Source organism: Simochromis diagramma, unplaced genomic scaffold, assembly GCF_900408965.1.
Source record: "Simochromis diagramma unplaced genomic scaffold, fSimDia1.1 OVJJ01000715.1, whole genome shotgun sequence".
Classification (NCBI taxonomy): domain Eukaryota; kingdom Metazoa; phylum Chordata; class Actinopteri; order Cichliformes; family Cichlidae; genus Simochromis; species Simochromis diagramma.
Genome location: NW_024387128.1, coordinates 2,099,084 through 2,121,495, shown reverse-complemented (window position 1 = coordinate 2,121,495; position 22,412 = coordinate 2,099,084). Strand labels below are relative to the sequence as shown.

The 22,412-nt window shown below is 39.6% G+C and overlaps 1 protein-coding gene across 1 annotated transcript in view; it reads left to right on the top strand.

Moving 5' to 3' along the window:
• Positions 1-19,565, top strand: part of cubn (cubilin (intrinsic factor-cobalamin receptor)) — an 85,137-nt gene extending 65,572 nt beyond the window's left edge. Inside the window, exons 47-66 of the mRNA XM_040047097.1 lie at positions 386-570; positions 830-1,001; positions 2,395-2,598; positions 3,402-3,551; positions 3,688-3,809; positions 6,326-6,551; positions 6,944-7,131; positions 8,771-8,927; positions 9,714-9,863; positions 11,472-11,657; positions 12,104-12,233; positions 12,601-12,818; positions 14,184-14,383; positions 14,630-14,792; positions 15,690-15,898; positions 16,672-16,816; positions 17,004-17,185; positions 17,519-17,684; positions 17,966-18,201; positions 19,363-19,565. Coding sequence (XP_039903031.1) covers positions 386-570; positions 830-1,001; positions 2,395-2,598; positions 3,402-3,551; positions 3,688-3,809; positions 6,326-6,551; positions 6,944-7,131; positions 8,771-8,927; positions 9,714-9,863; positions 11,472-11,657; positions 12,104-12,233; positions 12,601-12,818; positions 14,184-14,383; positions 14,630-14,792; positions 15,690-15,898; positions 16,672-16,816; positions 17,004-17,185; positions 17,519-17,684; positions 17,966-18,201; positions 19,363-19,470 — 3,497 coding nt within the window. The 3' untranslated portion in view covers positions 19,471-19,565. The remainder of the gene's footprint in view (positions 1-385; positions 571-829; positions 1,002-2,394; positions 2,599-3,401; positions 3,552-3,687; positions 3,810-6,325; positions 6,552-6,943; positions 7,132-8,770; positions 8,928-9,713; positions 9,864-11,471; positions 11,658-12,103; positions 12,234-12,600; positions 12,819-14,183; positions 14,384-14,629; positions 14,793-15,689; positions 15,899-16,671; positions 16,817-17,003; positions 17,186-17,518; positions 17,685-17,965; positions 18,202-19,362) is intronic.
• The last annotated feature ends 2,847 nt before the right edge of the window (positions 19,566-22,412 follow it).

Genomic DNA, 22,412 nt, shown 5'->3' with positions numbered 1-22,412 from the left:
TTCACATGAAGATGGAGATAAAACCCGTTGACCTACAAACAGTGACATAAAGGGAACCTGGAAATTGCGACTTCGAACAAATGCAAAAAGAAAAACTGGATAACAGGAGAAACAGGCTGGTTGATTATCTGCCTCATTACAGTGCCTTTTGATTTTGTTTCCAAGCAACAAAAGGAGACAAAAAAAAATTAAGCCACTCTTCATTCTAGCGACCTCAAACTCAAAGCCAGTCTAACTCAGTGGCAATGATGGGTTGTGGAGATATCTGATGAACAGACAGATCGGGTTAAATGCTTAATTTAGTTTTTGGTTTACAGAAATACATGAAATTAATTTACAACATTATTTGTTATGCTGAATCTCTCTTTTTTTTCTTTTCCCACAGAATGTGGAGGTGAACTGAATGCTCCCTCAGGAACTATCTCCTCTCCCAATTACCCCAACTTGTATCCCCACAGCCGAGTGTGTCGCTGGGAGCTGGTAGTGTCTCCAGACCGCAGGGTTACCCTCACCATCAGTGACCTGAGACTGGAAGGTTCTGATACATACTGCGTATTTGACTATGTCGATGTGAGTCCCTTTCTGCCAGTAGTCGTCATCCCTTTCACTTGACTCGAACCACAAATCAAATTAATTCCCCTTTCATGCTGTGGAATCTCTGATAGCATCTAGAACCCTTGAAAAATGAAATTAAAAAAATCAAAATTTGCACAAAAGTTTATCTGTGTAATTTTTTTTGTGAAATTGAAAATACTGAAATATAGTTTATTACCTTTTTGATGAGCATGCAAGAAAAATTGCATATCAAGCATAAATCTATGTCCTCCAGGTAATGAACGGATTGGCAGTCGATGCCCCTCACCTACAACGGTTCTGTGGTACAGTACCGGCTGGAACTCAGGTGCGGTCCTCTGGCAACACCATGGCTGTTGAGTTCCGCACTGATGCGTCGGTGTCCAGTGGTGGATTCTTGGCTACGTATTCCTCTGATGAACCTGCAGGTTAGATTCTCCTGCATGCAAAACTAAAATATTATCTACAGAAAAATATAATTCACATTGCTTTAATCATAATAGCCATGTATCCATGGCAGTTTCTTAAACACGTTAATGCAGGAAATCACACTTATACATGATTTAGTATTATTAATGCAGGGATGTAAGATATCAAAAACATCATTCTGTTATCAAAAACTATTCTGCTGCAGTTTCATGTTGTATTGTCTAAATCAGAGGTCTTGGTGTAGCAATTTTTAGATCCCCCAATGGCTTGTGCTCTGACCAGTATAAAGTGGTCGGTAGAGAATATGATGACAGGTGTTAACACGTCTTCTTTCAAATGGTCCAATTTAATTTCTATTGGAAGATAGTGCCAAAAATGACTTTCTATTAGCTGATAATGCTACCTAGCCGAGGGTTGTTTTAAAACATTCCTTTACCAAAAGAAGCAATGAATCACTATGAAAAGACATCGCTACACAAAAACCGTATTTTATTTTATTTTATTTATTTTTTTAGCAAATTCTACATAATTTCTCAAAACAAGAATTAATTAGTCTGCAGAAAAATCTTCCCTGTCAGTGTTATGTGGATTAAAATATTTGAAACATTTCATACTCTATTGTATCATTACTATGGATACATGTTTGCAATGGCTCTCCTGTGAAGATATTTCTGAAAAAAACTGGATTCCATCTTCTTATCCACATCACACGTTGGGCAAGGTGGTTAGTAACAGAAAACTCTGTTACGATGATAACTGAAGCAGATCTTTTTGTTAATGCTAGCTAGCTCTGTTTCCACACAAAGCACAGTTTGTATCTGATCTCAGGACAGGCTGTTTTGATCCAGCAGGTAAATCCAGGGAGCATGTGCACATGCAGTGGATCTGAGCAGAGAGAATAAGAGGCCCAACTGAAAAATGCAAGAAGCATAATCTACTATTAGGAAGCCTGAGCGACTGTAGATCTTAGCTAGTTAAATGACTTGCAATCAGAGTGAGGAAGGATGTGTTATGTATGTCAGCTGGTGAGTAATGAGCTGCAAGTGGATAGGCCGGGAAAGATAAAAGGAACGAGCAGGTAACCACACCTCTTTAACCACAAAAAAGACTTTTGGAACCCAAAGAAAGCTGAAAGTCATACAAGATTATTCCTTATTGGAGGATGATGTTTTTGTAATTGCTGAAGAGTCCAATTACTCTGTCCAATTGCCTGTCCTGTCTGTACCTTAGTATTAATTACTAATAATTATTAATTGGTATCATTTCCAATCAGTAACAGGTCAGTCGATATAGTCTCAACGACCTACACTTCATTGTGTTTTAATGAAGTGCTGTTCCGTATTGTGTTCTAACATTTACTCTAATCTGCTATTTTAATCTGTATTTTGCTAGAATGTGGCGGTATCCTGAATAACCCTGATGGTGGCAACTTCACTTCTCCTGGCTACCTGGTGTCCAACTACAGCAACAACATCAACTGTGAGTGGCTGATTCAGAACCCACAGCACATCAACTCCTCTATTGTGGTGTTGATAGAAGACTTGCACCTGGAGGACCATCAAACCTGTGAAGCAGACTATCTCCAGTTCCGCTTAGGTAAGTCCTAAGTAGGATACCAGACCAATATGACGTATAAATTATGTGTGCAATGAAGTCTATAGCTTCATTTTTATTTTAATTACATAAGCTTGGAGGCTTGAGCTTATTACAAGCTACCATAGGGCGTGAAGCAGGGTACACCTCGGACAGGTCACCTGTCTGACATAGGGCTTGCACATAGAGACAGACAATTATTCACACTTAACCCCATTAATTGCATGTCTTCAAACTGTGGGAGGAAGCCAGAGTACACGGAGAAAACCCACGCAAATGTAGGGAGAACATGCAAGCTCCACACAGAAAGGCCCGGTCAGACGGTGGAGTAGAGCTCGCTACTTTCTAGCTGTGAGGTGCTAACCGTGCTAACCACCACACCACTGTGCTGCCGTTATTAAAAGAGTCAATTTGGCAAATTGCTATAAGAAATGATCCAAGCCTTAGCAGACAGCTAGTTGGTTGTAACACAAATAGAATTTAGTAAGAGAGCATTTTTATTTATGTATTTTTTAATTAACCATTACTGCCATTTGAAATAGATTAGGCCAGGCAAAATTGCCGGCACCACCTCAAAAGTAAAGTTTTTGTTTCTTTTGTGAATAAATTATGCAGCTGTGAGTTTCCAGGTTTCGTTATGATTTCAAAATAAATCTTTGCATTATGATATTATTATTATTATTGTAGCAGATAAAAAAAAAACAACCTAAAAACTCAATGTATCTGTGTTGTGTGTTCAAGAGTGGAAGAAAAAGTATATGAAATCTAGTCTAGTCCTTTCTAATCTAATGTCTCACCTTTTGCAGGTGACTCAAGTGGAGAGCTGCTGGGCAAGTTTTGTGGCCAGACAGCTCTTGTACTTCCTATTGTGGTCTTTACCCCAGAACTCTGGGTCCATTTCCAGACAGACAACTCCAACGGAGACTTGGGTTTCAAGGCTAAGTACTTGTTTTCCGGTACGATTCACACTAATACCTTAATTACCCTATGCCACTATTTCTTTGAATTCGAGACTAGTATTTAGCTAATGTAGCAATCAAGTAGCAGATGAAGATTGTCCTTTGATGCATCATTCTCTCTTTTTTCTCTTAGAATGTGGAGGCTGGCAGACAGGTGACAGTGGGGTGTTAGCCAGTCCTGGTTACCCTAACCTCTATCCAAGCCCCAGTCGCTGTGCTTGGCTGCTTGAGGCTCCAGAGGGCCACACTATTACAGTAAGTGTGCACAGTGGCTTGCTACATTAAAACAACTATGTGGACTACAGTGTACAATTGAATGCCCCCTATAAGCGAGCACTTTAGCGACAGTGGAAAGAAAAAACTCCCTCTTAACAGGAAGAAACCTCCAGCAGAACCAGGCTCAGGCAGGGGCGTAAGACAGGAGAAAAACATGCAGTGAAAGAGAGCCAGAGATTGATTAATAATCATATTAAATGCAGAGAGGTGTACAATCACATGCTGAGTGAGAAGGGGTGAGAGAAAGAGGAGCGCTCAGTGCATCATGGGAAGTCCCAGCAACCTAAGTCTATTGTAGCAAAACTAAGGGAGGATTCAGACTCAACTGATCCAGCCCTAACTACAGTGGGGCAAAAAAGTATTTAGTCAGCCACCGATTGTGCAAGTTCCCCCACCTAAAATGATGACAGAGGTCAGTAATTTGCACCAGAGGTACACTTCAACTGTGAGAGACAGAATGTGAAAAAAAAATCCATGAATTCACATGGTAGGATTTGTAAAGAATTTATTCGTAAATTAGGATGGAAAATAAGTATTTGGTCACCTCAAACAAGGAAAATCTCTGGCTCTCACAGACCTGTAACGTCTTCTGTAAGAAGCTTTTCTGTCCCCCACTCGTTACCTGTATGAATGGCACCTGTTTGAACTCATCATCTGTATAAAAGACACCTGTCCACAGCCTCAAACAGTCAGACTCCAAACTCCGCCATGGCCAAGACCAAAGAGCTTTCGAAGGACACCAGGAAAAGTATTGTAGACCTGCACCAGACTGGGAAGAGTGAATCTACGATAGGCAAGCAGCTTGGTGTGAAAAAATCAACTGTGGGAGCAATCATCAGAAAATGGAAGACATACAAGACCACTGATAATCTCCCACGATCTGGGGCTCCACGCAAGATCTCATCCCGTGGGGTCAAAATGATCATGAGAACGGTGAGCAAAGATCCCAGAACCACACGGGGGGACCTGGTGAATGACTTGCAGAGAGCTGGGACCAAAGTAACAAAGGTCACCATCAGTAACACACTACAACGGCAGGGAATCACATCCCGCAGTGCCAGACGTGTTCCGCTGCTGAAGCCAGTGCATGTCCAGGCCTGTCTGAAGTTTGCCAAAGAGCACATGGATGATACAGCAGAGGATTGGGAGAATGTCATGTGGTCAGATGAAACCAAAGTAGAACTTTTTGGTATAAACTCAACTCGTCGTGTTTGGAGGAAGACGAATACTGAGTTGCATCCCAAGAACACCATACCTACTGTGAAGCATGGGGGTGGAAACATCATGCTATGGGGCTGTTTTCCTGCCAAGGGGACAGGACGACTGATCCGTGTTAAGGACAGAATGAATGGGGCCATGTATGGTGAGATTTTGAGCCAAAACCTCCTTCCATCAGTGAGAACTTTGAAGATGAAACGAGGCTGGGTCTTCCAACATGACAATGATCCAAAACACACCGCCCGGGCAACAAAGGAGTGGCTCCGTAAGAAGCATTTGAAAGTCCTGGAGTGGCCTAGCCAGTCTCCAGACCTCAACCCCATAGAAAATCTGTGGCGGGAGTTGAAAGTCCGTGTTGCTCGGCGACAGCCCCAAAACATCACTGCTCTCGAGAAGATCTGCATGGAGGAATGGGCCAAAATACCAGCTACTGTGTGTGCAAACCTGGTAAAGACCTATAGTAAATGTTTGACCTCTGTTATTGCCAACAAAGGGTATGTTACAAAGTATTGAGCTGTATTTTTGTTATTGACCAAATACTTATTTTCCACCCTGATTTACGAATAAATTCTTTACAAATCCTACCATGTGAATTCATGGATTTTTTTTTCACATTCTGTCTCTCACAGTTGAAGTGTACCTCTGGTGCAAATTACTGACCTCTGTCATCATTTTAGGTGGGGGAACTTGCACAATCGGTGGCTGACTAAATACTTTTTTGCCCCACTGTATATGCTTTATCAACAAGCAAAGTTTTAAGTGTAATCTTAAAAGCAGAGAGGGTGTCTGTCTCCCAAATCTACCGGGGTGATACAGTACTATGAGGTATTTAAGTTAAGATTGTACAAGACGTTAATTTATTGTCCAAGATGAAGTGCTAACTCGGTGCGACACGAGTTTGTGGCTTCACTGCATTGAAAGTGACCTGTCACATTACAGCCATTCCTCTTTGTTTCCCTCTGCACTACAAATTGTTAAAGATGACACTGACTCTCCCTAGCAGAATCCAGTTTCGAAAGCAAACTTGTATTCTAGTGCATGGATCTCTTGCAGTCCTCACCAAGCAGTCACTTGTGTATTATTGATTTCAGCTGATTTCAGTTTCAAGCTAGCCACTTCTGAATAGCACTACTGAAATGTACAGCTGATTTGTTGTTTATTTTAGCTGCCAAGGTAGAGATTACTGTTTTCGTGTGCAGACTGAGGTGTTTAACGATATCTAGGAGCCTCTTATACTTTTCAAATTTCTTGATATCCATTTCTCTTCCATGTTGCAGCTAACCTTCACCTACTTTAACCTGGAGTCCCACAACACATGTGGCTGGGATTCTCTCACTATCTTCAATGGAGGATCCCCAGGTTCTCCCATTATTGGTCAGTACTGTGGTACCACCTCCCCAGGAACCATCCAGTCAGGATCCAACAAACTGGCTATAGTTTTCCTGGCTGATCATAGTGTGTCCAAAGGAGGATTTTTGGCCTCCTGGTCTTCTGATTCTTCAGGTGGGTCTACACTGCCTAATTAAACATTTTATTCATATTCTTTTTTGCAGTTGCCTATTCCATGTTTACTCCAATTATATTATCAGGATCTCACATCTGAGTTAAATTCAGTGAAGCTAAACTAAGACATAGTTGAATATGTAGGATTAAATACAATATGATACAGTATGATGCTGTCGCTTTGAACACTGAGTTAGATTATTTTTTTATATTCAACATGTCAGAAGGTCATAACTGCTCAGTATTGGTTTTCAGCCTTGTGTACAAATATTTTCCTGAGTATTCAGTGTATGGTTATTCATACGCGGAAGAGCTATGGGACGACCTCTGAGTTATTTAATGTCTTACATACACTTTGTGCTCATGTACTCACATATTTTTTTTACTGCCAGGATGTGGAGGGGTGATCCATGCTGATGCAGGAACAATCAAGTCTCCAAACTATCCCCAGAACTTCCCAGCCAATGTGGAGTGTACCTGGAAAATCATTGCCCATGACGGAAATCACCTTGAGATGAGCTTCAGCAGTGATTTTGAAATTCCAGACAGCGGCGGGACCTGTGAGAGCAGCTATATCAAGGTATAAGCACTTGCACCTTGCAGTAGATTTTTCCCCCTTTTTTCATTTTAAATTAAGCTTTAATTTAGGGCAGGGATAATCAAATTGCTATTGAATCTTCTTCTTCATATTCATATCAAAAATATTCCTCTTCGTATTTTTGTTTTGGCAGATTTTTATTCCTTTTAGGTTGAATTCCAGAATTCAACCGAAAAGGGATTTGTGTCTTTCATGTATTAGGTGAATATGTAAACTGTGGTGCCACTGAGTAATGTGTCCTTCGTATAGGTAATAATATTAATAAAAATATTGTTATTATATGCAATATTATTATTACTTCCATGTCAGACACAAGTCCCTTATGGGTTGTGTCAAGAAGGGCATCAAAAGTCTGCAGCGCTACAGTAAGAGTTTGGAAGGGGGCAGGTTGTGTTTTTGTTTGGTTATTTGTTTGTTTTGTTTTAGTTTTTTTGTTTAAATTATTATTATTACTGAACTGTTCCTTTAGTTTTGTCTCTTATTCTACTATCATCAGTGCAAAAATAATAAGAAAACCTCAATAAACGAAAACTCTACAATAAATAACAAAATCTTAATATCCAGAAGACATAATCTGTTTTGTCTCCGTTTATTCTATTACACTTTGTATCTGGAAATATGCAATACTTTAGCTTGTTTTCATTTGACCTGCAGTTGCATGCAGAGAAAGCTCTCTGAGCCCCACCAGCAGCGGTCGTTTATTGCAGGGAAAAGAAGACCGAAAAGAAGCAGCGCAACTAGAAATTTGTGATTTCTTGTTTTCATTTTTATCCCCTCATCCTTTTCCACTTATCAGGGTCACAGGGAGACTGGTGGCTATCCCAGCTACCATAGGGTGGGAGGCAGGGAACACCCTGAGAGTGTCAGTCTGATGCAGGGCTAACACAAAAAGAATGACAGCATTCATACTCATATTCACACCGATGGGCAATTTAGAATCACCAATTAACCTAACCCCACTAACTGAATGTCTTTGGCCTGAAAGAGGAATCCAGACTGCCTGGAGAGGTCCCACACAGACGTGGGGATAACATGCAAACTCCACACAGAAAGGCCCTGCCCAGGTGGTGGAGGCAAACTCAGATCCATCTTACTTTGAGCTAACAGAGCTAACTACGATGCCTATTCATTTTCATTTATTTTTGGCTTATGTGTCATATATCAAATCATTAGACAACATTACTATGAATTAGTTGAATTACAAAAAGAAGGTTAAAATCATCAAATCTCTGTCTAAGACTTTGAGTATACTAGTGGCCAAAGGATACATCACTGAATGCATTATTCTTGTTTAACCGGTTGCCAAGAAAATGCATGGAATACAGTCATTTAATGAAAATAGGCTATATAGGCTATATCTGCAGTTATGTGTAGACCCAACATTATTTTGTAAGTCATCCTGCAGCAAACTAGTAATATGTTTTAAAAAACAAAACAAAACATTTTTCAGCTTCTTTCTCCTCCTTTTTTAATCAAGTATATTTGCTTTCTGACCTTTGACTGCAGAAATTAGAACATTAGCTTTGATTTTTTTTCCCAATAACCTTTTTGTTTTCAAATAAAATTGGCTGCAGAATGGTATCATAACAGGACCTGATTAAAACTGTGCATGTTTCTGCAGGTGTGGTCAGGTCACAGTCAAATTAGTGAGGCTCTGCTGTCTACAGGCTGTGGCTCTGTGGCTCCAGGGTCCATAGTTGCTCCAAATAACATCATCATGAGCCGATTCCAGTCCACTGGAGCCCCTGGCAAAGGTTTCTCAGCCTCCTTCAACACCAGTAAGAACCAGACAGCCAGTACAATTTCATGTTAAAGCTTTGCTGTAATGGCTATTATATCACACACTTTGGTGAATTTTCCTCTTCTAAATAAGTTTAGAATGAATCTTTTCTAATATGAAGGTAGAGAAATGTTACTATTGCTATGTAAATGCCATTTTATCTCTGGAAACTTCCAACGATGTCTTTGTACTTTGTTTCATTCATCTTTCTCTCTTGTTTCTTGCTTCTGAAAAACATCCCATGGTATGACTCTGCCACCACCATTCGGGGATGGTTTTGGCCAGATGATGTGGCGTTCTTGGTTACCTTCAGACATGATGTTTGACATTCAGGCCAAACACTTGAGTCTTTGTTTCATTGCCCCAGGGAGCTTCTCATGGTCTGAGAGTCCTTCATGTGCCGTTTACTGAGAAGTGGTTTCCACCTTGCCACTCTACCATAAAGGCCTGATTGGAGGAGTGCAAATTGTTGTCTTTTTGGAAGGTTCTTCTCTCTCCACAAGAAAAGCAGAAGCTCAGAGACACTTACAGTTACTATCGGGTCATCTTTTACCCCAATCTCTCAGACTGGTTGGTCTGCTTTAGCCAGGGTTGTAGTCCTTTAAAAACATCTTGTGGAGGCCACTCTTTTCCCCCCAATATGTCATGCTAGGGATAAAAAGCTATTTTTTTTTTTCAGTTTTTAAAAGTTACTTTTTTAACTTGTTGGTCGGCAGATCTTTTTTGCAGTGACATGGTCATTCTATCAGCATGCAAAGAAAGTCTGTTGTGCTCTTTTCATTAGGATGCGGTGCAAACTTTACAGCTGACAGCGGCCGTGTGGTTTCACCAAATTATCCAGCAGACTACCCATCCAGAGCCAACTGCAACTACACCATAGATGCTGGAGAAAAGACTGTGGTCATCCTCACCTTTCAGACATTTCAAGTTGAAGGTAAGTGTTAGAATTAGGGATATCTACCGCCGGTATCCGGTGCCATTATGGCAAACTCAGCAGCCTGCAACAAGTGCTTTAAGGTGATACTGTGCAAAGGAGGTAGCACCTCGAATCTGATGAAACACCTGGTGGCGCATAGCGGGTTTTTTTTAAAGCCGACTACCTACTGTGGGTGTGGTGCCTGTTATCGGACCCGGAGTTTGCAACATCCCCCAAAAACCCAAAGAGGAGAGTCCTGGCCCCTAGCCCTGCGAGTGTAGCAGAAATGATGAGGATGATGATGCAGCAGCAGTCGTTCTTCTCTGTGTGAGTAGCTTAATGTTGTTCGTGTGTAATTCACGTTGAGTAGGCTAACCACGTTATTACATTAATGCATGTAAGGTGAACTAGCAAACACTGTCATAGTTACATGTGCCTGTCTTCTTGTTTGATGGCAGATACTCCCTTCACCCTGGCCAAAAAGGCTAAAATGACCAAAGAAAAATTGGAAAATAGTTAAACATGAGAGGTTTTTGGACAAAGTTTGTGTTTTTTCCATTGTTTAAGCACTGCTTCCAGCCAAGAGTAGGGATGGGTATTGTTTAGGTTTTATCCGATACCAGTGCCAAACCGGTACTTTTGAAATGTTGCCGGTGCTTAAAAGGTGCTCGAACCGGTGCTTAAAGAATGGAGAACACAAACTTTGTCCAAAAACCTCTCATGTTCAGCTGTTTTGTTTTGGGTTTTTTTTGTAAAAAGATAACAATGTTAGCCTTTTCTGCAGCTATAGGGCATATATGGTATCACTCTTGGCTGGATTAATTATTAATTTAAAAATGGTAAATGGCCTGTATTTATATAGCGCTTTACTAGTCCCTAAGGACCCCAAAGCGCTTTACATATCCAGTCATCCACCCATTCACACACTGGTTCACACATTTAATAACGTGGTTAGCCTACTTAACATAAATTACACGCAAACAACATTAAGCTACTCACACAGAGAAGAACGGCTGCTGCTGCATCATCATCCGTCATCATTTCTGCTACACTGGCAGGGCTAGGGGCCAGGACTCTCCTCTTTGGGTTCTTGGGGGATGTTGCTAACTCCGGGTCCGATAACAGGCACCACACCCGCAGTAGATGTGGTCTTGCAGCAAGCTATCAAATACGGTGCATTTCTCGGCTTTTAAAAAAACGCTATGCATCGCCAGGTGTTTCATCAGATTTGAGGTGTTACCTCCTTTGCACAGTATCACCTTAAAGCACTTGTTGCAGGCTGCTGAGGTTGCATCTTTTGCTCTGAAGTACATCCAGACTTTTGACCGCTTCGCCTTGGGCATTTTTAATCTGTAGCTCTGCTCTAAAAGAACGTACGTAACTGGGCCCGCCTACTATCCTCGGAAACATAAAATGGCTAGAATCCAAAGTGTATCACATCTCAGGAGGAAAAAAGCACCGAAATAAAGCACCGAAATGTGCGCTGCTTTTCGGTCTGGTTACTACCGTTTATGTCAGAACCGATACCAATACCCATCCCTAGTTACAATTAACACATTTGCATCCAAAATATCTAATAAGATTCAGTAGTTTGTTGAACATTTCCCCCCTCTCTCTGTTGTCTAGCACATTCTACCTGTCTGTACGATGGCCTGAAGATCTACAGTCTTGCTACCAGTGGCATTCCTATTGCTACTTTGTGTGGTACCACCATCCCAGGGAGCTTCTCCACCTTTGGCCCCATGTTGCTCCATTTCTACTCTGACTCTGTGATTACAGACACTGGCTTCATGGCAGAATACACAGCTATTCGTAAGCAATTCAAAGTCAAATTATTGTTATACCCTAATGAGCCGTCACCATTTGTTTTAATCAAAATCAAAGAATGGGAAGGCAAAGAACATTTTATAAATTGGAATAAAGTCCAGTATTTTTAATTAAAATTATTATAATTATGTAATGAACCACTTTTCCATTAAGTTACTATGTCAAACTTTTTCAATCCCTTCTACTTTTCTTTTTTTGGCATTTATCTTCTTTACTCTAAGGAGGATAATTTGTAAAATACATATCAATCAATGTCAATATAATGTTTTAAGGGAAAAAACTAAATGACAGATTTTATTTTGGTTTGTTTCTTTTTGTATTTTCATTATATTTGGCATTAGGTATATTTATTATAAAGGGTGTGGTGTGAGGAGTAGATGCATACATCTAAAGTTGTGATTGTGTGTGTTTGTGTTTGTGTGCATGTACAGCATGTGGTGGTTTCTTTAACAGCACCGCGGGTACAGTGAGCAGTCCGGGGCTGTCCATGACCAACTATCACCACAACATCAACTGTACCTACCACATATGGGTCCAAGCAAACAGAGTAGTAGATCTTAAGTAAGACTACACTGACTTCACTGGCTGCTCTAACCTGACTGCAGTACTTCACAAATGACCTGATATTGTTCACAAATTATTTTATTGTTTTATAAACAGAACCAAATCTTGAAAAACTTGAATGCAGTGTTGTTTTTCAGTTAGCTTTGACTTTTTAAAAAGATTACTTAAAAAATTACATGACATCAGTGCATTGTCTTAAAACTAGAACAACTCTAAACATTTTTCCCACATATTTCTGTGGAACCTCCTTCACACAACAATGGGAACAAGCAAAGCCTTGGATACATAGGACTGGTTTCATCTGATAACCGGACAAACTGGTGCTCTTGTACTCTGGGCTTTAAGAAATGTTTCTTTTCCACAGGTTTAACACCTTTCATCTGGAGGCATCTTCTTCCTGTCAGTTTGACTCTGTGGCAGTTTATGACGGACCGGACACTCTGTCACCCTTGCTGGGGAAATTCTGTGGCACAGTGCTCCCACCCAATCTCCGTTCCTCCACAAATCAGCTATTCATTGTCTTCAGCACAGATAACACAGTGAATGGGATTGGTTGGAGAGCTACTTACAGTGAAACGCTCGGTAGGTGGTAATGACTGTGTATTTTTTTTTTAATTTTAAGAACAAGTGAACGCCACTTATTCATAAAACTATGCACTTGCACCACACAACTGATGATCTCCTGGGACATTCAGTCTCTAGAGCTTATTCAGAAAAAAAATTGTTCAGCTGAGTGTGTGGATAGAAAGACTCATTTAAAAAGTGAAGTAAAGGAAAAATGGCTGGAGCTGATAGGAACCCCAACTTTGGGTACAAGACTGCACTTCAAGATGGTAAAAGGACTGGTACTTACTATATAGTACCCTTGTACTCGGGTTGAGCAATCAAAGTGCTTCCTGCTACAAGTCTCATTCACTCAGTCACACACAGATTCATACAACACTGTATGCTAAGCTTTCCCTAACATTCACATACATATTCACGATGGATGCATCAGGGCCACGTGAGGGTTCAGTCTCTTGCCCAACAGAAGACATTAACCCTAGTCTGGAGAAGCTAGGGATTCATCCACCAAGCATTTGATTGTGGCAGGTGACTGTGACCACAGTAACCCACTACATTAGGTCACACCTGTCAAATAAAAACAAATCTGAGGCTGCAGTGGATTTTCCACAGCTGAAAGCAGGGAAAAGGGAAGCCTAGTCTCAGTTTTCCTAAGGCTTTAGATCATGGAGCCAAAATTTGACATCAGTTGTATCCATCCATGGACCAAACCCACCTTGGGTCAAAGAATGGTGACAGTCAAATACAATGTAAAGGGGAAGAGGATTCGCTCACTAAGAGCCAGACTTTCACCCACCACACAACATACCCAGAAACCCACAGATCATCAGCTCAGCTGTTCACCCTGCTTGAAATGTGAGGTAACACCTAAATAGCAGTCCAGGCTAGTTTCCAAAGATCCCCTTGAAGTACGTGATCACTGAGTAAATTTGAATGAAAACTGGCTGATAATGACTCTTCATTCTCATACACTGACAATTTTTGTAAACAACCTTCTCTTAAAGACTGAATATTTGACTTCCGTGCAACTGAGTGAAAAGGGACAGTGAATGTTTAGATTTTATGTGCTTGTAAACTTGAGCATTTTCTTGATTTGCATTGTGTGTTGTTGGTGTTTTTTGTGCTTTCTGGGCATGTGTCCACTCTTTGTAGGAATTGATTTAAGGTACAATTACTGTATGCAGTTTGCTGGTGATGACTAAAACAATAACATTAGTCTGTCTTGAATTCTGACTGGGTACCCAGCAGCAACTGTTACAAGTACTATCTAGGCAGTATTATCTATTTTTACATTACTAGTTTGAACTTTCCAGACATTGGACAAGTTCTATTGTTGCTGTTTTATCCAGAATAAACAAGTGGACATGCTTAAATCACTTGCAGGTCCAGCACAGGGATGTGGTGGATACCTTTCCACGCCCATGGGCATGTTTGGTTCACCAGATCCAAATCAAGATGGTGTCTATGAACCACAGATGAACTGCCTATGGACCATTGAGATGCCTGTCAACAAGGCAGTCAATCTGACCTTTGACTCCTTTGAACTTGAGACTTCCACTACCTGCCGCTATGACTATGTCAGAGTAAGTATACTGAGGGCAGATATTTAATTCATTGAAAATTTTCAAGTTCAAATTTCAACACTACTATTTTTATACTAAAACCCAGTTTACACTGGGACAGTGTGTTAGTACATCTGGCCACAAGTGGATCAATTGACTCCACTTGTGGCCAGATACACTGACCCTACTACTATGACCAAATGAACTTGCTATTATCTGGTATTTCCGCCAAGCTTGTATTAATATTTGTATCTGTATCTCTCTCAGGTTTATGATGGTGACAACATGAACTTCCCTTTGGTTGGGACATTCTGTGGAACTTCTGTCCCTGCTTCCTTCATATCAAGTGGAAACTTTTTGACTGTTCACTTTGTCACTGATGGCTCGGTGCAGAGGCGAGGCTTCAATGCTACCTATAGAGAAGTACCATGTAAGAAACATTTTGATACTGCATTGCATTCAAAGTCATATTTTCACATGAAGAGACATGAGACAATATTTTACGTACAAAATCTATCTGCCCTCTTTTTTTATTTGGCATTGTGTCTGGTGGCTGAGTGGCTGAGACACTTTTTTTTTATCCATCACAATCTTCAATGGATGCGGCTCTCAGGTCCTTACATACATGCAGCTATACATGGATTCGAGGTTACAAAAATGTGATTTGTTACATTTTGTTATGCCACCGACACAGCTGGGTTGAAGACATGAGCGTACGTCGTGTTGGTTTTTAGATTTTCATAAAATATCTGGCAAGCAATGTCAGCTAGATCTTCAGGCCAAAAGACTTCAGCCCAGTTGAACTCACATTGCTGGTCATGAAATGTTTTGATCATTATGTGAAAAAATACATCTGTTTTCATCATCTTCAAGTGAAAAACTAATTCTTGGGCAGCAAAACACAACAAATAATATTTTTTTTAGTTTTTTGTAACTTTTACTTTTCAAAATGGATTCTAAAATGCTACACATTGTACATTTATTGAAAATGTGTTGGCTTCTGTATTATTTGTTGCTTTGGAAAGACTTCTGTGGCACAGAACACACCAATTAGAAAGGCAGTAACAATAGCCAGGAAGTTGTTGGGATTTGCATTAGCACTGTGTGTGGAGCAAGGCAATTAACATTGTGAGTGATGTGAGGCATCCACTTGCCTCTTCCTTTAGAGTACTACCATCTGCATGGTGCTATTGTCGCTCTTTGTTCACACAAAAAACAAACTCCAGACTATATTGTATGTTTTAGAGAATGGCTCTTCTACTGTTACAGAATAAGTCTGGCTATTTTTGGAGGGTTTTTGTTTCTAATTGTGTCTGTCTTTCCTCAGTAATTTGTGGAGGGATGCTGAATGCCACCTCTGTTGTCCAGACCGTGACGTCACCCTTTTTCCCTAATGAATATCCTCCTTACACCTCCTGTCGGTGGATCCTGGATGCTCCAGCTCTAGAAACCATCAAAATGTCCATCCAGACCTTCGTCCTCCAGCCTGACCAGAGCTGCTCTGCAAACTATCTAGAGTTGAAAGACTGGCCTATGGTGAGTACAGACAGACCTAGACCAACACGTCTTTAATACTAAGGTGGTGACTGGACCTCCTAAGCAACTATCACTCTTATCATTTTGTAGAACTTTAAGATGAAGTTACTCCAATTGTTTTTCCCTTTTTAAAATTTGAAATTATTAAATGTCACTTGCATTAGATGAACTCTTGTAAAATTGAATATGCAGTGAAAAGGAGGTGCACTAATAAGAAGGTGGCTCTGACAGTACACATTATCAAAACTATTTCTATTGGTATGCTATGCTATTGCTATGTCTATCATGTAGGACTTTTACTTGAGTAAAGTTGGTGCCACCTGAACAGAATCACAGATGACCAGGCTGCAAAGCACTGAGTAGTCAGGAAGCCAGTCTGAGAAAAGAGGAATTGTGACCATATTTTATCATCATAGTTTTTGTCTACCAAAAGTCAAATGCAGAGAGGCATAGATCGTGTGGAAATTAATAATTGAAATACTATTTATAAAATTGTTTGTACATCCCTAAACCTCAGTGCAAGTACAGCTTGGGATACAGTGTAACAACCCAAAATGACTCAATAGTAACACATTCATAAAACTCTCCCTTTTAAGCTTTTGATGTATTTTGGGAAATGTGTGAACTTTTTGTCATGACATTTATATATTAACCAAAACTAAAAGGTTTCATCAGAGTGTCTTTGATCATGTTCAGTACGAAACCGCCTTACGGTACCAATACGTAGACGTATGGCGTTAGTATCATTCTAATAAGATTCTTGTGTTTTTCAGGGAGACTATGGGCAGTCTCATAAGCTCTGCCCATCAGATGGTCATCTACCAGACTTTTACAGTTATGGCAGAACAATGCATGTGCAGTTCAAATCCGACACCTTTGTGACAGGAAATGGCCTCAGCTTCACTTTTCAAATTGCCAGTAAGGAAGGAGAAATAGACCCAAAATACCCTATTGAAATCATGCCTTTTTATTATTAATAAAATTCAAATGACTTTAAAAAGTGTGCTTGCTTGTCTGCATCATCCATACTTATTGAAGTGGTGAATATTGTAAATTGTATCTGGTTTCTGATAAGTGCTCTAACTATAGTTTCTGTGTTTTTCAGGCTGTAGCCGAACATATGAGCAGGAATATGGCTACCTGAAGAGTCCAGGCTGGCCTGACATATATCCCAACAACATGGATTGCACCATCATCCTAAAGGCACCACAGAACAACTACATCTCTTTCTTTTTTAACAATTTTGATGTGGAAAGCCATAGCAACTGTCAGTTTGACTATTTGGAGGTAAACCAAGCAATGTTAATGCAGAGACACAGACGCTGTGTGTATTTAGAATAGAATAGAACAGAATAGAATAGAAAAGAATGTCTTTATTGTCACTATCAGATGTACAATGAGATACAGAGCATCTCCTACTCAGTGCAAGAGGAGAAGGAGAAGAAAGGGGGTGTGAGGTGCACAGTTTCTATTCTATTCGATTCTATTCTATTCTATTCTAACATGCTGTTCATTCCTTCATATATTATAGAAGTGTCAGATTCAGTGTAAATGTCGGTTGGATACCGTATTCTGTGTGTGATATGTTTTATCCTCGTTTCCATGATTTTCACCTCTCAGATCCGTAACGGCAGTACAGCAGACTCACCACTGATTGGCAAGTTCTGTGGAAGCACTCTGCCAAGCCCTGTCTTCCCACAATCCAACCAACTCTACCTACGCTTCAAAAGTGACTTTTCGCATTCTCGTGATGGCTTTGATGCCACATGGACATCCTCCCCTCAAGGTCTGAACTGAACTGAATAAAATATCATTTTTAACCAGTTCCTATAAAATATCAAGTCATTTTTTTTCTTGTTGGCATGACCAACTAAACAGGATTTTTTACTATTACTTTTACTCTTTTATACATTTGACATCCCTCCTTTAAGCTTTTAAGTCAACATGTATTTAGAATTTTAAATCCTGCTCTATTTAGGAACTATAAGATATTCTTAGTAGTAGCAGTTTTTGTAATGAAGGAATACAGATTGTTCACTCTGTTCATCCTGTCTTTTTTTTAACTAGGTTGTGGTGGCACTCTATTTGGAGACCAAGGCTCATTCGCAAGTCCAAACTACCCTGGAACCTATCCCAATAACACCCATTGTGAATGGAGCATCATGGCACCAAGAGGCCGTGTTGTGACCATTACCTTTAACCAGATCAGTATTGATGATCCTGGAGATTGTCAGAGCAACTTCTTGAAGTTGTACGATGGCCCAGATACCTCTTCACAGTTTGTTGGACCTTACTGTGGTGTGGTATGTTAAAGAGCATTATTGTAATCTTGACATAATACGGTTTTTATACATTTTACTGCATTGCATATGTCAGAAAGATTTTACGGACTTAGCGTTCCAGATTAGGTACGAGTGATCAAAAGCTCAGTAGAAAGAGACAAGTCAAACCCGTCCTATTCAAACCTCTGACATCTAGTGTCTGGTGTTGTCTTTGTTATGGACCTGTGTGGTATAATAATGCTATTATTTAAAGAGCATTATAAGGGCTTCACAAAATAGGTTAGGTGAGTCTGGTCAGGGTATTAACAATGTAGAAATAAACTATTAAGCATAAATTTTTCAATGGTAATGTAGTTTTACTACATCTGTAACAGAAAAAGCTATAAATTGATTACTTGGGGTAAAAAAGTCCTCATAACTGAACACTCCACTTACTGGGTCCATCATGTGGTTGTATCATTCTGTCATGAAATGCAGAGAGATAGGACCCAGACTGAGACTTGTAGTTGACACAAGACAAGTCTTTATTATGGCTAATATTGTCCAGATCACAAACTTATCAAAATTCCAAAAAACAGCAAGCACCAGGATAACAGTGTCAAACAAATAAGATACATATTTGCAAAACACTGTGTCTCTGCGACTTTCAAACCCCAAAACATGTTGCACCAAAGTAACACGTTTTGAAAGTCCATCTTTCACCAACTGAAAAAAAATGCTGTGATTGCAGCCGTTCCCTCTTTAACTCTGACAGTTTGAATATTAACAATCACAAAACTGAGCTAATGTCTCATATTTAGGTGGTTTTGCTAGTTACAGTCATTGTGTAGGTGTACTGTTTATAAAATTACAATAACAAAAAGTTCAGATTGAGTGTGCAGTATAAGGTAACTAGTGTACTTATTTACCTATTCATTTTGCAATAGATTATGGTGTCATGCAAAAATAATATATAATTTGAATTTTTTCTTCAGTATTTAGAGTTGTATTGTGTTCATTTCCATATAGATATAATGTTTTCTTTGAATTCTTTGTCAGAATAAAGCACAGACATTGTACTTTGGTAACTATGATTGGTAATGTGTTGTTTTTTTCCTGTTTCTTAGCTATTTAGAGTGAGTCACTGTTGATAGTTTCAGTATAAAAATGTAAATTTCTCCTATTTCTGTGTTGTTTGTTCAGGAAACCAACATTGCTCCATTCACAGCCACTGCCCACCAAGTCTATGTTGTTTTCCAAGGCCAGTACTCCACCCTACCTTCAGGATTCAGACTCACCTGGACCAGCTGAGAGGATGCTCTCTTTCTTCATCTCTGTCTCTCTCCCTCACACACCATTACTAAAGCTATGTTATAATGCCGTGTTATAATAAATATATAATTCAAGAAATGCAACAGTGTGCTCAGTCATTTTTATATCAGGTGCTGCTTGTAAAGCAGAATGCTGCTGCATCAACCTCACTCACCTGCTGATGAGTTAGATGTCACAAACCACACTTATTTTATGAGTTAGATGTCACAAACCACACTTATTTTTTGACATGGTGACAAATAAAGGTGTCAATCAAATCAACATGCTTTAAACATTAATAATGACAGCTTTGCGTATTATATTTGTTTTATTGGTTCTCATATTTTAGCAGTGATAAAGATGTTTGTCTAGATGTTTATTGGAAAACGTAAGACAGGCCTGTGCATGTGCCCCTTTGAGAAGAGGGATCTTGCAAGCACGTCAACATTTCAGTCCATAATGGCACAGTTTCGGGCTGATCTCATGATCATCATTACCCCGTGAGGCAAGGTCTTGCACAGATCTCCAGACAAATTGTCATGGTTTGCTGTGTGGCCGGCAGGATGTAGGACCCAAAAGCAAGACTCATGGACAATGAAGGAGTGAACTAAAGAAGGCAGCTTTATTTTGACTGTAAATGGTTCTTCATACAGAAAACAAAACCTGAAAGCGAGGAGCTAGTAATTCGAACTAAACTACTAAATACTGAGGGCTAAAATACACAGCATAACAAGAGGATGGGGAAACACAGCTGGGACTAAAACTCAAAACACTGAACACAGGACAGGGACTATCAAAGTAAAACAGGAAACACATGGCAGGCACAGAGGAACGGAGCACAGGGACAGGAGTGACATGAGACACAACTGACTGGGGAACAAGAAAATAAACATGAAGGCAGAACTAAACCTACACTAAACATGAGGGGCACAGGAACACAACCCAAGAACTAGAATTCAAGGAATACTAGAAAACTTAGGGAGCTAAAAGTAACAGTGATGAACCATGATGAAATCAACACTTGGTCACCAACGCAGGACCGTGACACAAATGGTCATTCTACATTTCTTTTATTTCTGAATAATCGTACTAACAGTGGTCATTTTCTCACCAAGCTTCTTGTTGAATGTCTGGTAGCTTTTACAGCTTTGTGCAGGTCCCCAGTCTTGTCGCTCATGACCAGAAGAGGTTGGAGTGGAACAAATTGTTTCTATGGATAGATGCTTTCTACACATAACGAGTTGAGATCAGGAGTGTCTGCAACTGATTGATTGACTGATTGATTATAATGTAAGTGCCTGATGGGCACACAACCAATCTGTTGGAGCCAGAATTCTGGCTGGACTGCAGGGGATCGAATAGTTATACTTAATTGATTTATACCCAAATTGATTTATAACTTTTATGTAATGTGTGTCGTCTCTCTCCATTAAAATGAAACTACCACAAAACTAGAGACTTTTGTTTTGTTTTTGTAAGTGACCAAACTTAAAAATTCAGCATGGGATCAAATAATTAGCAAACTGTATGTTTAGCAAGATGAAGTAGTTTGTTGCTAGTTTTAGTAAAGGAACAATGGTACTATTACTAGGCCCTTTTTTTCTTAGGTCAGGAAGGAGCACAGAAGGGTAAAGTTGTTAATGCAACGAGCATACAAGATGCAGCACAAAAACCATGAAACTGTCAGTTTGCTTTAAAGTGGTCAATTTTGTTTTGTTAGGCAGTGGAAGAACTGGATTTGTTTTTTCTTTTTTGTTACAAGGTTAAAATATGTCAAGAAGGCAGGTTAACATTAATCCTATAATACATAGTTTTAACGGCATCCACTTCACTGTTATATAAAAACTAATGTAAATCAATGCATATCTTTACTACTAACTCCCAAAAAATGCAGCTCTGTGTCTTTTTATTCACAAATTTTAATTGCCTTCTAGCACTTTCCAAAGTCTACACGAATCACGTTATAATCTGCCCCATGCTGAGCCGCGACTGATGCAACACTCACTACCTAAGGGCAGTGTCATGACTCAGACGAGAGCAGACATCCAGACATCTGAGCTATCACAGACTCATCATTTTAGAGTTAATCATATGTTACACAGTGACAACTTTGTTAAAGCTCATTCAAAGATTGATAAACAGGAAAACACCTCAAAAATCATACTACTGTGAAAAACCTTTTTACATATATTTACATCATATACTTCAGATAAAGTGAAATGTTTCACTTTGAAATTGTTTTTAATGAATTAATTTACATTTTAATGATAATGGGTTATAGTTCGTGAAAATCAGAACTGCTGCATCTCAAGTTATTTCCCAAACTTCAGAGACTTGGGGTTATGGTTGGGCCTCTTGTCGGCAGTCCCATTTCAGTGGTCCTAACACATTCATCAGCAGAGTCAAAGGCCAGCAAAATTTTATACAAATAAACCATTAAAAAAAACTAAGCTTGACAGGTTGTGAACTGTTGTGAAAGACAAATACCTACTATTATTATATATTACCTAAGTATTATCGGCAGGCACCAAAAAAGTAATAACCAGATGATGGTTGTGTGTGAAACAGAAATTGTAGAGGAAATATAAATAGTAAAAACACAAATGGTATAAATGGGAAATATATGTGTGTTTTGCTCACCTGTAACATTCTCAAAATTACAGAAGTGAAAAGCAATTAAACTGGTGAAACAAAAGCCTGAATGATATAGTTGTACCCCCGATAGATGGTACAGTCTGCCTGTCTAGCAATGAAGACAATGCTTTAGAGCTTCTGCAGCGAAGGGGGGCAGTTAAAGGAACAGGCTGCTGTTTTAATGCAATTTAACCTTTTCCTCCTTTCAGTTTAAACTAGGAAACGTAAAACTCATTCTTCTCCTCTGCTCTTTATACTGTAATAATTCTTCTCATGTTTTACTTTTAATCCAGAGCTCTTGGACCTAC